Source organism: Xenopus laevis, chromosome 4S (genome assembly GCF_017654675.1).
Source record: "Xenopus laevis strain J_2021 chromosome 4S, Xenopus_laevis_v10.1, whole genome shotgun sequence".
Lineage (NCBI taxonomy): Eukaryota > Metazoa > Chordata > Amphibia > Anura > Pipidae > Xenopus > Xenopus laevis.
The window spans coordinates 77,073,824-77,091,059 of NC_054378.1; the positions used below are offsets into that span (position 1 = coordinate 77,073,824).

Here is a 17,236-nt window from a genome sequence, read left to right on the forward strand (position 1 = left end):
ACGTCTATTGCATCTTCAGCCCTAAAGAAGTATGTGAGAGCGGCACATCACTACGTGCCAGTACATGTCTATTGCTAACACCTTCAGCACACAGGCAGCAGTATAGACCAAGTGGCAGATCATTTCACTAATATGCCCAAATATCACTGGCTACGCAATTCCTGATTGCACTGTGCTGTCGGGCCGCATTATTATTAATTTCATGATGGAGGCTGCAGGCTGGTGTGGCCGCGGGCCTGACTTTGGACATGACACCATACTGACACCAGAAATTATGCTATTTTTACATCCATCATAATATTGGCTTTGCATGCTACTTATAATTTTGCCATAAAGTATTTGCCCAATGTTTTTACATTACCTGTCTCACTCCCTGTGTTCCTGTACGCAGGCACGTTTCAGGGGCTGCTGCCGCCTGAGGCAGCAGCCCCAATGCCGCCCCTCCTCCTGCTCCGCTCTTCTAACTACCAGCGTCGGAGCGGGTGGAGGAGGGGCCGCATCGCTAGTGCAGTGAGCGCAATTGCGCTCGCTGCGCTAGAAGAGCCGAATTTCCGTCTTAAAGTTACCAGAGGCGGCTTTTTGCCGCCCCTGGTAACTGGCCGCTCCGTGCCGCCTGAGGCAAGATTCTCACCTTGCTTCATGGCCAGAGCGGCCCTGCCTGTACGAGGGAGCTGCCATATTTGTGCAGCAGGAGCCTGTTTTCATTAGAAACTTGACAGTTTGAGAAGGGACAGACAGGTTGGCAAAACAATTACTTACAAAAACTTGGCAAAAAACAATCAGCATGACCTATAAGTAACTTTTAATATTCATTCATGTTTTAAAAAGTAGTTTTTTAATGTCAGTATCACTTTAAAGCTTCAGTTCGGAAAGAGTCACTTAGCTGAGCCTGGGCCGCGTGTGTCCACACCCTTCGGTCCCGCCCCTTCTGTTGCTAAGGACAGCAACGTATCAGACCAATCACAAGCGCTAACATAAATTCGGCAAGGGAGCGTGCCAGACTCTGAAGCGTGCGGCCAATTAGATTTAAGTCCTGTGACATTGTTTAAAGATGTCTCCGGTGGCCATATTTACTGCTGGTAGAACATATAAGTGTGAGGGCAACATTGAATCAATTCTCTGTGAAAATTGGCAGAGTATGAGACAGCCATACATTTCGAGAGAACAGACCTATATTTCTGTTTTTTTTTCTCGATGTGTACGCTTCCACAGCTGGTGCAACATCAATATTTCTCCCTGATGCAGCCGGAACCCAAGCGAGAAGAGGGCGTTTCTGACGAGAGCTTAAAGCAGCACACGGGGTGGAGGGGCTGGTAGGTCGAAAGAGGAGCAAAGGTGAGCGGCATGAAAGGGGGCGGGGAGAGCGCTGAGAAGCAAGTTCCTGTGGGTGAAAGACCGGCTGAAAGCTCTGCTGATTATCGGCGCTAATTCGGTCGGAGGTGACTGCTCGTGTTTTGTGTGCAAGGAGTTTTAATAGGGTTTGTGTGACAGGTCTGAACGCCAACTAGTAGTAATGAAACTGCAAATGTGGTCAGAAGTTGTCTGGCATGTCAACAGGGGGGTTAATTAGCCTTTGGACTACACCAATGTCAGCATTGGGTGAAACAAATCTTTTATTTTGTGGAACTTTTTTTAGAAAAGATGTGTTATTATTAACTATACTTATAAAGTACAAAGATATCCCAAAAGACAGAGAGTGTACCCTCTGGTCAGAAAAAGAACTGAGCTGAATACATTCTCACACTTCTCTAAATACTTTCCATTCCATGCCTGTTGTGCAATAAATGCATTGTTATTAAAGTTATCTGTATATGTTCCTGCATTTAAAAACAGTATTTATATATCCCTTTCTGAAACTTTTTGGCAGTGTAGCAGAAGTCAGGTCTGTTAACTAAATAGCTTCTGCTACATTGTTTCATGAGTCGGGAGTCTTTTGAACGACGTACTGTTTTGCATTAGGGGGCCCTGAACCTTCTTTCAACCTGTGTGCACAGACTTCAGTTATTATTATATACCATAGTCTCCTTCTTTTTTTCTGAGAATTAATCGCGCGTCACTCAGTATAATATGTCTTTTTGTCAGAGATATATGGTTTGTTCCTTTTTAGACACATTTCAGCTCCATTTCTGTGGTTTCTAGGTCTCACTGCTACTGTTATTTAAAGTCCCCCATGGCTCGCTTGCTAACGTCTTCATCTGCCTTGAGATGGAGGACAATAACTTCATCTCAGCCAGTTCTGCTAAGAGCATACAGCTCAGGGAGCTCCGATACAGAGTATCTGCAAAGGAGCATTGTTCCAACTATGCACTTCCAGAAAAGCCTACCAAGGTGAGTCATTGGATCTGTACTTTTGAGTAAAAAGGAAACACGAATACAACATTTTGCACAATGACAGCAAATTAAATTCTGAGAAACGCTCCAGTAAATTATATATTTTATAATATATTAACAAATTATACTACTGCAGTAATATTTTAATGATAGCTGTAGTAATAATCTGCAGTGCATAAAAACAGTCTTCTTTTAAAGAAGGAATAGTGAAATCACTGAGTTGTGACAAGTGTTAGGCCTCAGTGATTGTAATCACTTAGCTGATAACCCAGGCCAGTGCTCATGTTAAAACTACACCTGCCAGTGGTACTTCTATGCTAGTGATCTTTTTATTTCGCTTCTTCATTCTTGCATGGCCTGGGTCAATACATGCACATTAGAGTAAAAGAAATTCACTCCCACATGAAAAAGGAAGAAGATTGTTTTGTGTTGCTTGGTGAGCATACCCCAGGCCATTGTATTTTTCATGTAAGTGATCATAATCAATGGGGATGCCTAACATCTTTCTTTCTTCTTTAAATAAAAAAACGAACTTAATGTAACTTATATAATGTTTCTTGTGTATTTTGGAAATGTGAATACAGGTTTGTAAGCCCTTTAATATAATACATTATTTAATGTAGGAAATATGAATATAAAATGTTTTAAAATAAGGGTGACTTAAGTTTTTCTTCTACGAAACCTGTGAAGGTTCTGAGAAAAACCTAAAACAGTTGACATAAAAAGTATGATCAATAAAACCTATTCTTATTTACATTTTTGTCTTCTCAGGCTGCCAATTCCTAAATTTGAAGACACTATTAAGAGATACCTGAATGCACAAAGACCTCTTCTGGATGATGTTCAATTTAAGTATGCATTCAGGGCCAGGCACTATGTTGACTTTAAATAGTGACTATAAGTTTTTAAAATACTGAAATATGAATATTTTACTCATATACTAGGAAAACTGAGCAGCTTGCCTTGAACTTTCAGAACGGAGTTGGGAAGCAGCTGCATGAAGAACTAGTGCAGCAGGACAAACAGAACAAACACACAAGCTATATCTCTGGTAAGAATGTACTAATACATTGGAGGCTGTATGCAACAGTATGTCAATAACAAAACTTAATTGGTAAATTACATGCCTTTCAGAGGCCTCACTAGTATGATCTGAAAGAGATTTTGGCTTACAAAAATGAAGAGATATATTTATAGCCTGTCCTAGGTCATTATGTATGGATGACCCTTCGACTACCTAACACCACACAGAGAAGTTTTGGATTACGACACCTAAATGCATACTCGCATGTTTTGAGCCAAAGTCCACTCCATGTGTCTGCATCTAGGCCAGCGCAAACACAGAGAGCAGATTCAGGAGGACCTATTTTTCACCCTGCCCCAAATCATGACCATTCTGAAACGACAACACTGAAAATTCTATTTTCGAACAGACTGTAACTAATAAGTGCAAGTAAATATGTAACACACAAATAGCGAGGCAGTAATTACACACATTTGCCATAGACTTCAGACACTGGAGGTTTGTACCTATTTGTTTTTCCTGGAAATAGCTGATGAAAACCTATGTGCCCATGAACTAGGCAATGATAAATTGTAGTCACATCATGTAGTTCACACTATTAAATTATTGTTTACACTATTAAATTATTGTTTAGGTGTTTTTTCAAGATATGCAATAAACATTTACAGTATATTTCCTTAAGTGAAATTAATTTGTCTGTTGCTTAACATATGCATGTTTTAAATAGTTTGATGTATCCTGCAGAATTTTAGTATTCGCTTAACATATTCAGCCAGGGGGTTAAAGTTGAGTGTGGTGACAATGGTAGCTGTTTATGGACACCTAAAATGAGCTTGTTTCAATTTGCAGGTCCTTGGTTTGATATGTATCTGTGTGCCCGGGATTCCATCGTGCTGAATAGTAATCCCTTCATGTCTTTTACACCTGACCCAAGGCCAGAATATAACAGTCAGCTGATCAGAGCCACAAATATGACCGTTTCTGCCATGCGTTTTTTAAAGACCATGAGAGCTGGGTATTTGGAACCTGAAATCTTTCACTTAAACCCAGCCAAAAGTGACACATTGACATTTCGAAAATTAATTCGGTTTGTGCCCTCCTCTCTTTCCTGGTATGGTGCATATATGGTGAATGCCTATCCTTTAGACATGTCACAGTATTTTCGCCTTTTTAACTGTACTCGCATTCCAAAACCTAACAGAGATGAACTATTGACAGATGAAAAGGGTAGACACTTACTTGTTCTACGAAAAGGGAACTTCTATGTATTTGATGTCATAGACAAAGATGGAAATATAGTAAAGGCATCTGAAATCCAGGCACATCTACAACACATCTTGTCTGATAACACCCCAACCCCAGAATTCCCACTAGGGTATTTGACCAGTGAAGAGAGGAACAAATGGGCAGTTCTAAGGCAGAAATTGCTGGACAATGAGAATGAAGAGGCACTGGCAAAAGTAGATTCTGCTGTGTTTTGCTTATGCCTGGATGATTTCCCCATTAAAGATCGTGTTCATTTGTCACATAATATGCTGCATGGTTCTGGTCTGAATCGCTGGTTTGACAAATCATTCAGTATTATCATGACTGAAGATGGAACAGCTGCTATTAACTTTGAACACTCATGGGGAGATGGAGTTGCTGTGCTAAGGTTCCAAAATGAGGTTTTCAAGGACAGCACACAGAGGCCAGCAATATCTCCTGAGTCATGTTCTGCTCCTGTGGACTCAAGCAAAGCAGTTCAACGACTGCACTTTAACTTAGATGACTCTTTGAAAGCTGCAATAACAGATGCCAAAACTAAGTTTGACACTTCTGTAAATGCACTTTCCATTGCAACAATGGAGTTCAAGAAAGGAGGGAAAGAGTTTCTCAAGACACAGAAGCTAAGTCCTGATGCTATTTCACAGCTCTCCTTTCAGATGGCTTTTCTCAGACAGTATGGCAAGACAACAGCCACATATGAATCCTGCAGCACTGCAGCATTTAAGCATGGCCGCACAGAGACCATTAGGCCAGCTTCCATATACACTAAAAAGTGTTCAGAGGCATTAGTTATGAATCCATCTAAGCATAGCCCAGCAGAGCTCCGCAGCATGCTGCACGAATGCTCAAAATATCATGGACAACTGACCAAAGAAGCAGCAATGGGTAAGCTTCAATACACCAAGAACAGAGAAAAAATTGTTACCATTAAAATTTAAATTGATCTGGTATTAATATGACTCAGATATTTGAGACAGTCATATGCAGTACATGTACTTGTCGTGGACACAGGAGGAAAGCTTTTAGGTGTTTTGCAGGTACTGTCTTCTTTTAAAATCTGACTACAGTTGAGAGGTATAGACCTCTTATGTTTTACAGTCTGTTTTTTGGTAGATGCGCTTCATTTTCTGTATAGAGAAGTTACAGCAGACCTTTATAGAAAATGTATGCTCCTATTTAAAACCTAGTTGCCCACAGAAAAGTTTAAATAAATAAAAGCGCACTTCAGTTTTCCTTTAAAAAGGCATAATTTCATTCTTGACACCTTACTGTAATTTTAGATTTGCTAATGTATCCAACCCTTTCTCTTTTTAAAGGACCAGTAACATCAAAATTTTTTTTTTACAGAATTCATTAGAATACCACGAAAAAAAAACACCAAGACAAATAAAATTTTAAATTAGCAAAGCCGTTTATTTAAACGGCGACCATCCATACTGCGGAGTTTGATCTCTCCTCCCTGGCTATTCTAGTGACACTGTGTTCTCTGCCCCCATCTCCTTCTCCACCTCTGTGCCGATACCTCTTCCTGTGCTGCCAGTACATTATCCGTCCTTCGCTACAATCAGTTGCCGGTGCCTGTATCCAGATGGGCACAGTACAGCACTGAGTACTTCGCAATTACCAAATCCCCGAGGTCCCAGAATGTCAGCGCTTCTCATCCCAGGCAGCAGTAAGCACAATCCCGGCTGAACTGCAAAGTGGCAGTATAGTAGCAGTCAGCGGAAGCAAGTTCCAGTGCTAGGACAGCGCAAAGTAGCATCAGCTGCGCCTGCCATTACTATGGAATATATGACCTGATGAAATTGGGATGCTGGCATTTCATACAGTGTATCAGGGGGAGTGGTAGCACTGAAGTAACCTCGTAAGGCCACAGTATGAAACAAAAAAATGTAACTGGTAGAGCTGTGCCCCAGTCCAAATTGCTCGCCCCTCTCTAGCAGTGCCTATGGAAAAGCAGAGGGTACTCACTGTGCCCATGATTCTTTGCCCCGGCAGTCAGTGTTTGGCTACAGACAACAGCTCTCAGGCACTCCTGCGCCGGTTGGATCGCTCATTCCGGCAGAGTGAAGGCTGCAGCGCTGAGCCTGAGAGCTGTTGTCTTGGTAATTGCGAAGTACTCTGTGTTGTACTGTGCCCATCTGGATATAGAACAGGAGTAGAACAGGCACCGGCAACTGATTGTAGCGAAGGACATATAATGTACTGGCAGCACAGGAAGAGGTATCGGCACAGAGGTGGAGAAGGAGATGGGGGCAGAGAACACAGTGTCACTAGAATAGCCAGCGAGGAGAAATCAAACGCCGCAGTATGGATGGTCGCCGTGTCGCCGTTTCTGTAGAGTACAGGAAGTGGAGTTTCTGTAAGTTTTATTTCTTCATAAAGGCTTTGCTAATTTAAGATTTTATTTGTCTTGGTGTTTTTTTTCGTGGTATTCTAATGAATTCTGTAAAAAAAAAATTTGATGTTACTGGTCCTTTAACTGAAAACTTATCTGCTTCAAAAAGGGGTTGCAATTTATACGTATTATAAAATAATCTCTTCTCTTGTCACATAATACCTTTGGTGAATGCCAGCCTGTACCTTTAATTCAGCAGCAGTAGCACACAAAGTATTTGTAAGGGGATAATATTACATAACATATGAGAATGTTAATGGGTATGCACGTGGTTATTCCTAAAAACCTATTGCCTAATAGAAACATATATAATTTATTCCCAGTCAAGTGTAGTCAGTGCTCTGTCCACTTTTTACCCACAATGCAGCAGATTCATGCTACTATTTTGTTTGCTATTTTGAAGGCATGAATGTGTCCACCTCATACAGGAAGAATTCTTACAACATTAATTTTTAAATGCCATCAAGTTGGTTTCAGCTCTGGTGACCATATGGGTGGCGTTTGTCAGGAATGTCTTCTGTTTAGCTTAGAAGCTGATATGTGTTTTTTAAAGGGTGGTTTATATTAAGTAGATGACAGACTCTCACAATTGTGTTTTCCTGTGTACATGATTAATATTTGTGTTTTTCTCCTTCAAGGTCAGGGATTTGATCGGCATTTATTTGCACTGCGACACCTGGCATCTAGCAAGGGGCTTCCGATTCCTGAAATTTACCAGGACATCCCATATGCACAGATAAATCATAACGTTCTTTCCACCAGCACACTCACCAGCCCTGCTGTACAGCTTGGGGGCTTTGCACCAGTAGTGCCCGATGGGTTTGGAGTAGGCTATGGTGTACATGATGACTGGATTGGCTGCAATGTTTCTTCATACCCGGCACGTGATGTGAGACAGTTTGTGCAGTGTGTGCATCAATCCCTGGATGACATCTTCAGTGTTCTGCAAGACAAACCCTTAAAATAATGTAGCTTGGAAACATGCGTTTCATGAATTGTTGCATTATACCAGAAAATTACCTTTTACAAATCACTCAAAATATACTTGGTTTGATTTTTTTTTTTTAAAGAGAAAATATATACATATATCTATATTTTTTTTTATTGAGCTTTCCATTCATTTCCCTTTTAATACAGTAAGGTATGACAACATGGCTTATTTAGAGCACAGAACATTCCCTCCGTTCATATTTGCAAATGATTTAAACATCTGAAACTCTTTATGATCACTAATGATTTTTTTTAGCTCCCGGAAAATATCTGATTGAGCTGTGGCAAAAGTGTTCAGTTTTGCACAATAATCCATGCTCTGTATTAGTAATTTCTGTTTCTTGTGAAGTTCCTCTAGTGGGACTGCAACAAAAAGGGATGAGTCCATACAATGATTTATTTGTCCCTATTAAGAGCCAGATTGTATTGTTTCCATCATGCTTGTCAAAATGCTTATGTTTTATGATATTTGTTAAAGAAGGGTAGGTATCTTAGTTTGTTTTATAATATTGACACAAGATGGTGCAGTTTCATTGGTTTAAGGTCTCAAACAAATATACACATAATTATGCACTTATTTCTTCTCAATATGCAGAATAACCATTGCCAATATGGTTTACTGGGACATTGCTGAAAAAGAAAGTAAATATAAGCTGTAGATGAGTTTTTAGTTTGAGCCTAATGGGAATGAATGGAATACAATCTATTATATGGATATTTTCTCTCTTTAAATAGTAGACTTATTTTCAATCTACAGCAATACCTATAGAACATTTATTTACAGTATGTGGTGAACTATCCAGAACATAACATTTTGCCTGGTGATTTTGATGCAGGAAAATACAGATATTGATAAATCAGGACTAGAATTAACTGGCATTTATTGAAAGTTTAAAAATGAAAATGAAAAGAAATTAACTTAGTTTTGGAACTAACATCTGTTTACTGCACAAATACAATTAGAAGATACATATTAATTAACCACTGGGTGTTCATCTGTAGTTTGTTTGATTCGAGTCATTCAGGTTCAGGGTGTTACTGATTGTATTTATGACCAATGTTAATCAGACTGCCCCTGATTTTACTTGAATAAAACTTACAGATGTTAAAATAGATAATCTAGATATATTGCCCAATTAGAATGGCATTAATGACACAAATGAAAGCAGAATGTTTGATGATATCAGCCCACAATAATCTACAGACCAAACCAAGATCAACACTTTTGTTTCTATAAACATCTAAAATCAAGTAGATGCATAAAACAGTGCTAAACAGGCCATACTTGTGTGATTTATGATACCATGTACACTTAGAACTCTTAGAATTGAACAGCACCAATTCTTACTTTAAGAAAAATACCCTACAAAGAAATATGCGGAAACGTAATGCTTGCAGTGTGGTGCTTTGTGTTTAACCCTTTCACTGGTGGTCGATGTGGTCACTTGCAAACTTTTATTGGCAGACAGCTTTTGAACATTTAGTGACCTAAGGGACCTTTCCTGGAGGGGACAAAATATCTTTTTTCCAAAACTATCTAAAATCTAAATTTTAATGTAATTCCACTTCTGTAATAAGGTATAAGCTTCTATCAAAAAAATGTTTAAAAATCACATTTTCCATAATATAAAAAGAAATAATATAAACATGATTTATTTTAATCATGAAATTACAACTTATTTGGAAAGGCCCAAGTCTCCAAAACATGCCAATACCAAATCTGTAGTTTTATGGAGATTTCTGATTTGTATAGGTCAAAAACTCCCAGCAGGACACTACCACATTTCCAAAACGCTGCTCCTGAAATCTGACTACTTCTGATTTCAAGACCAAAACCTCCAGTAACAGGGTTTACCCTAAAAAAAACTATACATTTTTGGAAAGAACAGATTCTGACAAATACAAAATAAGTAAATATGTCTTTATATTACAAAATACCCAGCCGCAACTGTTTCCTAAATTTACCAGTTTGTATCAAATGTTTTGGAAAATGGCATTGTAACTTCCAGTTCACATATTTTATCTCCCACATAACATTAGGTACCAAGATAAATCACTCTAAAATATGAAGGCCAGGGGTCTGCTCAACAGTGTGGTGCCCAATGTGTTTAGTTATTCCTGTGGCCTTAAGTGGCCCCAAAATGAAGACACCTCATATGCTCTTTCTGTCAATCAAGCTACTGCAAAAAAGTGTGCTAACCCCAGAAAGTCATATATTTTTGTAAAGTACACATTCGCCCCAACCCAAACATACATCTTTGTAGTCCAAAGTACCAAACCACAAATCTTTCAAAAAATTGGTGATTTTGATTCTCAAAGTTTCCATTTTGCAGTATCCTATATTCCACATATCATTAGGTATCAAGATAAAACACCCTAAATATGAAGGCCAGGGATCAATTAAAAATTTGATGCCTAATGTGCATAGGTTTACCTAAATGTGTGGCCTTTAGGGGCTCCAAAAGGAAAACACCCCTTATGATCTATCATCCTCTGACATTCCAGCTACTTCAAAAGCAATATTTATTGTATTTTATGTGGGTAAAGATACAAAAAAGTATAGTAACCCCATAAAGTCATATATTTTTGGAAAGTACACATTCATACGAATCCAAAATGGGTAAATATGTCTTTCTACTCCAGAGTACCAAACTGCAAATCTTTCCCAAAGTTGGTGATTTTGATAGCATTTCTGAAAATCACTCAGCTTCCACTTTGCAGCATGTTCTCTCACACACATTATTAGGTATCCTGATAAATCATCATAAATATAATGGCCATATGTGCCAATGTGCATAGGTTTACCTAAGTATTTGGCCTCTACGTGCCCCAAAACTAAGACACCCTATATGAGCTATCATCCTCTGTCATTCCAGCCACTATAAAAGCAACACATTTACTGCATTTTATGTGGGATATAGCTACAAAAAATGTATTAACCCCAGAAAGTCATATTTTGGGAAAGTATGCATCCCCCTAAATCCAAAATGGGTCTTTCTTTTGTGATTTTGTTAAAATTTAAGAAAATCACCTCAAAGCTTCCACTTTGTAGCATCCTATGTCCCAAATATATTTAGGTATCAAGATAAATCACCCTGAATATGAAGGCCAGGGGTTCACTGGACAGTTTGATGCCCAATATGTATAGGTTTAAATAATAAGTATGTTGCATTTACAGTCCCCAACATTTATCTTGTGCATACTAATTTCATGCATGTTGTATTTATGTACCCTGAATAAAATTTGTGAATATGAATTTTCTAGCCTGCCAATTCAGCTTTTGCAATCTAAGCGCCCTGGTTGTATATTATGTACCGCAACAACATATAACTGTACACAGACCCTGATAAACCGAATATTTTTGGAAAGTACTCATTCTGACATATCCAAAAAGGTTAAAGTTGTCTTTCTACATCAAACTACCAAACTGCAAATCGTTCCTAAACATAGAGATTTTAATTTCTAAAAGTGGGTGTAACAATGTTTTATGTACACAGGAAAATCCCCCTAAATATGAATGCCAGAGGTCTACTGAACAGTTTTTATGCCCAGTATGCATAGGTTTATCAAAGTATTGTTTTTGAATTAATGTACTGTAAATGTAAGCATGTAATTAGTATGCACAAGTTAAATTTTGGGGACCGTAAATGTCAACTCAGCTTTTGTAATCTGAGCCCCCTGTAGTGCAAAACCTCCAAACTGTACAAAAATCCCTAGAAAACCATATCTTTTTTGAAAGTACACATTCTGACAAATCCTACATGGGTAAGGATCGCTTTCTACACCAAACTGCAAATCCTTCCTAAACTTAGTAGTTTTTATGAAATTTCTGAAAATCTTCGAAAAATGTTTAAATTTGCCGTATTTATCTCACACAATGTTTTATGTACACAAGAAAAATCACTCTAAATATGAACACCTAAACCCTAAAAATGAACGTGGCTAAAAATGCCATATTTTATATACTGAACTTATTGCACCAGCCTAAAGTTTCAGCTTCACAATAGCAGCAGGACATCAAATCAATCCAGGACATCAAACTTGCCACAGGGGGCCACCATCTTGGATAGTGTCTGCAAAACTTACAAGCTCAGTGGGTTCTGAGTAGCTGTTGAGAAGCTAAGCTAAGGGGTCGTTGCAAATAATCAAGTAGAAAATAAGATTGGCCTATAATATAAGCTGATGCTACAGGAATGACTATACAATTATGGTGCTAGTTGCACTGGTTTCTGCGCTGCATATTCTATGTGTACTGTATATTGTGAGTGGGTCCCTAAACTCAGTAAGTGACAGCAGCACAGAGCATGTGCAGTGAATCAACAGAAAGGAAAATAGGGAGCTGCTGTGGCATCTTTGGAGGCACGGATCTTCCCCAGAAATACTTTTTAAAATAGCTTTCAGTGTTTTATAATTTGCCATTTTTCCAAAATTGATGTGTGCTGTTTAGTGTTTCAGTATGGCAGCTCAGTAATCCAGGTGCAGATTCTGAACTGTTACAATTTGCTACATTAGTTGATACATTTCTCAGCAGAATCTGTGGGAATATTAGCAACTCTATCAATTCTAATGTCTTTCATGAAACTGCTCAGCAGGACCAAAGATAAGAAATATAGTAAATAAATGTATCAATTTAGAACAATATACTGAGTTGGCACCCCCCCCCCCAGCTGCTGTCACAAATAGAACGTAATTGAAATAATTCTTTATTTCTGGTAAACTATCTAAAAACAGCTGAACTTATAAAAAAAATGTTGGCAGGCAAACAACCCCCTTTAAAAGCATATCAGTATATCATAGCTTAGTCCATATAGTCTTAAGCTGTTAAGTGTTATTTTACTGTTTTGACATTGACATACAATATATAATGGAAAAGACCTGTAAAAGAATAAAATAATTAACTGCACCATATAAGGAGTCCTAAATAGAAACAATTTTAGTTTTTTTTTAGCAGTTAGCAGTTTATTTGTTACCCTTTCAGTATACAGTACAAACCATTTTGAAAAGTACTTTATGTAGAGAACAAGACAAGATTATTTCTGGCCACTAAACTCTGACTAATATATTTCATAATAAAAGGTAAAGCAAAGTAATTGTACTTTCTGTAGATGAAGTAGTAAATATATAGGCTATCTTATATAGGGCAGAATCTGGATATCTATAGCAAGCAACCTAATTGTTGTTAGCACCAACAATAGGCCAAAAAGCCTAACATAGAATTATTTGCGTTGTTTTTTTTATTGACTTTCTATATTGAAGCTATTGGCTACTGGTGTAAAGGTCCAAATGCTTTAATATACTTGTCCTTTACCCTGTGGGGAGGAAAAAACATGATACAATTAACCATAGGACAATGAATTTTATATGAAGATTTATTAAAATCCTTTTTTCCAATTGACTTCTATTTACAGCTCCGAAACTCAAAAGCAATGCCCTTGTATTCTTGGTTTGCAGTTGCAAATGAAGTGCAATCAACAAGGCCCTAAACTATGGACGGTATTTATGGATGAGAAACCAAGTAGCTCATTTGTATGAAATACAATGGATGTAGCTAGGTTCGTATATCCTTCACAAATAATTTTTATACTTTTAATATATCTAGAAGACAGACATCTTTTGAGAATCAACCAACTGATTGTGTTTATATGTTCCTGCTAAGTCCTGTGCAGTGTTTGCTTTATAAGTATATTTTTATACATGCATTGCGGTTGTCTTTTAGATAGTTACATAGTTAAATCGGGTTAAAAAAAAGACAAAGTCCATCAAGTCCAACTCCTCCTTATGAAAACTCAGCATCCATACACACACCCCTCCATACTTTCACATAAATTATATATACTCATATCTATATTAACTATAGAGTTTGGTATCACAATAGCCTTTGATATTAAGTCTGTCCAAGAAATCATCCAAGCCATTCTTAAAGGCATTAACAGAATCGGCCATCACAAAATCACCCGGCAGTGCATTCCACAACCTCTCTGTCCTGACTGTGAAGAACCACCTACGTTGCTTCAAATGAAAGTTCTTTTCTTCTAGTCTGAAAGAGTGGCCTCTGGTATGGTGATCCTCTTCATGGGTAAAAAGGTCCCCTGCTATTTGTCTATATCCTCTAATGTACTGGTAAAGTGTAATCATGTTTGCTCGCAAGCGCCTTTTTTCCAGAGAAAACAACCCCTACCTCGACCTTGTCTACCCTCATAATTTAAATCTTCCATCCCTCTAACCAGTTTAGTTGCACGTCTCTGCACTCTCTCCAGCTCATTTATATCCCTCTTAAGGACTGGAGTCCAAAACTGCACTGCATACTCCAGATAAGGCCTCACGAGGGACCTATAAAGAGGCATAATTATGTTTTCATTCCGTGAGTTAATTCCCTTTTATATGCAAGACAGAACTTTATTTGCTTTAGTAGCCACAGAATGTCACTGCCCAGAGTTTATCTACAAAAACCCCTAGATCCTTCTTATTTAAGGAAACTGCCATTTAGTGTATAGCTTGTATTTATATAATTTTTGCTAAAGTGCATAACCTTGCATTTATCAACATTGAACCTCATTTTCCAGTTTGCTACCCAGTTTCCCAACTTAGACAAATCACTCTGCAAAGTGGCAGCATCCCGCATGGAACCTAATTTGTCAGGTTATTTATTGAACCACTTTGCCTTGGCAGCCGTGTATCAAGTAGAGAGCAAAGAGTTGGCGTATATCAGTAGAGCCAAATATCTGTTAACTTTGCATTCAATAACCGAATGGATAATAAGAGCAGTGTGTTATACTGTCCCAGGGAAGGGGTTAAACCTCCAGGGATAATTGCCATTTTCTCCAGCCGTTGCTCTCTTGCTTGGAATTATAGCTCATTATATGAAGTAAATGTATATGCTGTCTAGTTAAACTTTTCCATTATCTTTAAGCTTTGGCCACCTGAGCTATTAGATTTTGAAGAGCTGGACAGCAGCTCGGTGGTGAAGCTGAGGGTTAGCAGCCCTTCCCCGCCAAGGAACATGTGATCAGCAGGGTAACGCAAAATGAGAATGCCAGCTGCAGGCCCTGCAGGTGAGCAGGCGCTAGTTTCAGATACCCGGCGCTTAAAAAACTCAAATAGATATATTCAATAGCAACAGTATGCACACTTTTATTCATTTTGTAAATTGTAGAAAATTAACTTGCCAGAGGACAGATTTACTACTAGTGCTGTCTGTTGTAAGACTGTGCATAGACTAAGGAGTTTCTGATTTATCGAGTGAAGTGGGAGGGACCATATGTAGATTAGCGAATAGTAATGTCTTTTGGGTTGATTGCTATTTCTGGTACAAGTGGTTGGAGACTGTAGATATGTAGATGTGTATTATATCTTGTTCTAATTCAGACCTGTGTGTGTTCTGCACTATACAGTGATTAAAATACATTAGCTTGTATGTCAGGGGTACATAAAAGTATACTAAGTTTCAGGACAGGAACTAGTGGTAGGCAGAAGAGGCACATGCCTAGGGCGTAAAGCTTGGGGGGCACCAGGCACGTACCGTATATACCCGAGTATAAGCCGAGTTTTTCAGCATCCAAAATGTGCTGAAAAAGTCTACCTCGGCTTATACTTGGGTCAGCGGTACCCGACCCGAGTAGCTGAGATTGCAGTCACTTTTAATCATTCCTATACCAACAGTGCACTTGGGGAGAGACTGCAATATCCCACAATGCCCTCTGTTGGTTATATGAAAGAATAACAGTGCGCCCTCTGTTGGTTATATGAAAGAATAACAGTGCCTGCAATATCACACAGCGCCATCTGTTGGTTATATGAAAGAATAACAGTGACTGCAATATCACACAGCGCCATCTGTTGATTATATGAAAGATTAACAGTGACTGCAATATCACACAGCACCCTCTGTTGGTTATATGAAAGAATAACAGTGCGCCCTCTGTTGGTTATATGAAAGAATAACAGTGACTGCAAAATCACACAGCGCCATCTGTTGGTTGTATGAAAGAATAACAGTGACTGCAATATCACACAGGACCCTCTGTTGATTATATGAAAGAATAACAGTGCGCCCTCTGTTGGTTATATGAAAGATTAACAGTGACTGCAATATCACACAGCGCCCTCTGTTGGTTATATTAAAGAATAACAGTGACTGCAATATCACACAGCACCCTCTGTTGGTTATATGAAAGAATAACAGTGCGCCCTCTGTTGGTTATATGAAAGAATAACAGTGACTGCAATATCACACAGCACCCTCTGTTGGTTATATGGAAGAATAACAGTGACTGCAATATCACACAGTGCCCTCTGTTGGTTATATGAAAGATTAACAGTGACTGCAATATCACACAGCGCCATCTGTTGGTTATATGGAAGAATAACAGTGACCGCAATATCACACAGTGCCCTCTGTTGGTTATATGAAAGATTAACAGTGACTGCAATATCACACAGCGCCCTCTGTTGGTTATATGAAAGAATAACAGTGACTGCAATATCACGCAGCGCCCTCTGTTGGTTATACGAAAGATTAACAGTGATGGCAATATCAAACAGCACCCTCTGCACATGGTAGTGGGACAGTGGGACAATGCACACAGTAATCCATTTGGCAATTCTCTGTCACCATCAACTTTGCAAAGAAGTCTGGTTGATCGCTGGGGGGGTCGCTTTGGCAGAATGTGCGCTGCTGGGAGACAGGGCTGTAGTTGTGTCTAGGCTTATACTAGAGTCAATAAGTTTTTCCAGTTTTCGTAGGTAAAATTAGGTACCTCGGCTTATACTCGGGTCGGCTTATACTCGAGTATATACAGTACTTCATAAGCAGCCAACCCCTAGTCCACCATTCAAAAAAGTTAAGTGGGTGCCACTCTCTAATCTCAAAGCTTGTTGACGTAGCCCCTTTCTCATTCTTTTGCACACACGCATCCTCTTTTGCACTCTAGCGTCCTCGTTTGTGCACGGCGTCGGGGGGGTATGGTACAGCACACTGGGACATTAGACTAAAATCTGCCTGTGGCGTTTTTTATATTGTTGTTCTGAATCTACTAAACATTTGATAATAGACAAAGCAAGGGATTGTGCAATAGAGGACAACAGAGTGTCCCAACAGCTAGTAAATTAGTAGTGCAATAGACTGGCAATGAGTTTGGCTGCTGACTTGGGTTTTTCAGAATCTGCTATTCTAAGAAACAGGAGCTGATATATTTTATATTCAGGCAACTTTACAGTAAAAGGAA

General features: G+C 38.8%; 1 protein-coding gene across 4 annotated transcripts; it reads left to right on the forward strand.

Moving 5' to 3' along the window:
- The first annotated feature begins 1,091 nt into the window (after window positions 1-1,091).
- On the forward strand, window positions 1,092-10,055 carry cpt2.S (carnitine palmitoyltransferase 2 S homeolog). 4 transcript variants are annotated; one of them, NM_001086732.1, is given in 7 exon segments: window positions 1,399-1,439; window positions 2,140-2,168; window positions 2,171-2,328; window positions 3,103-3,183; window positions 3,276-3,382; window positions 4,205-5,509; window positions 7,661-8,492. In NM_001086732.1, coding segments are annotated over 5 exon segments (1,980 nt in total). In that variant the 5' UTR covers window positions 1,399-1,439; window positions 2,140-2,168; the 3' UTR covers window positions 7,990-8,492.
- The last annotated feature ends 7,181 nt before the right edge of the window (window positions 10,056-17,236 follow it).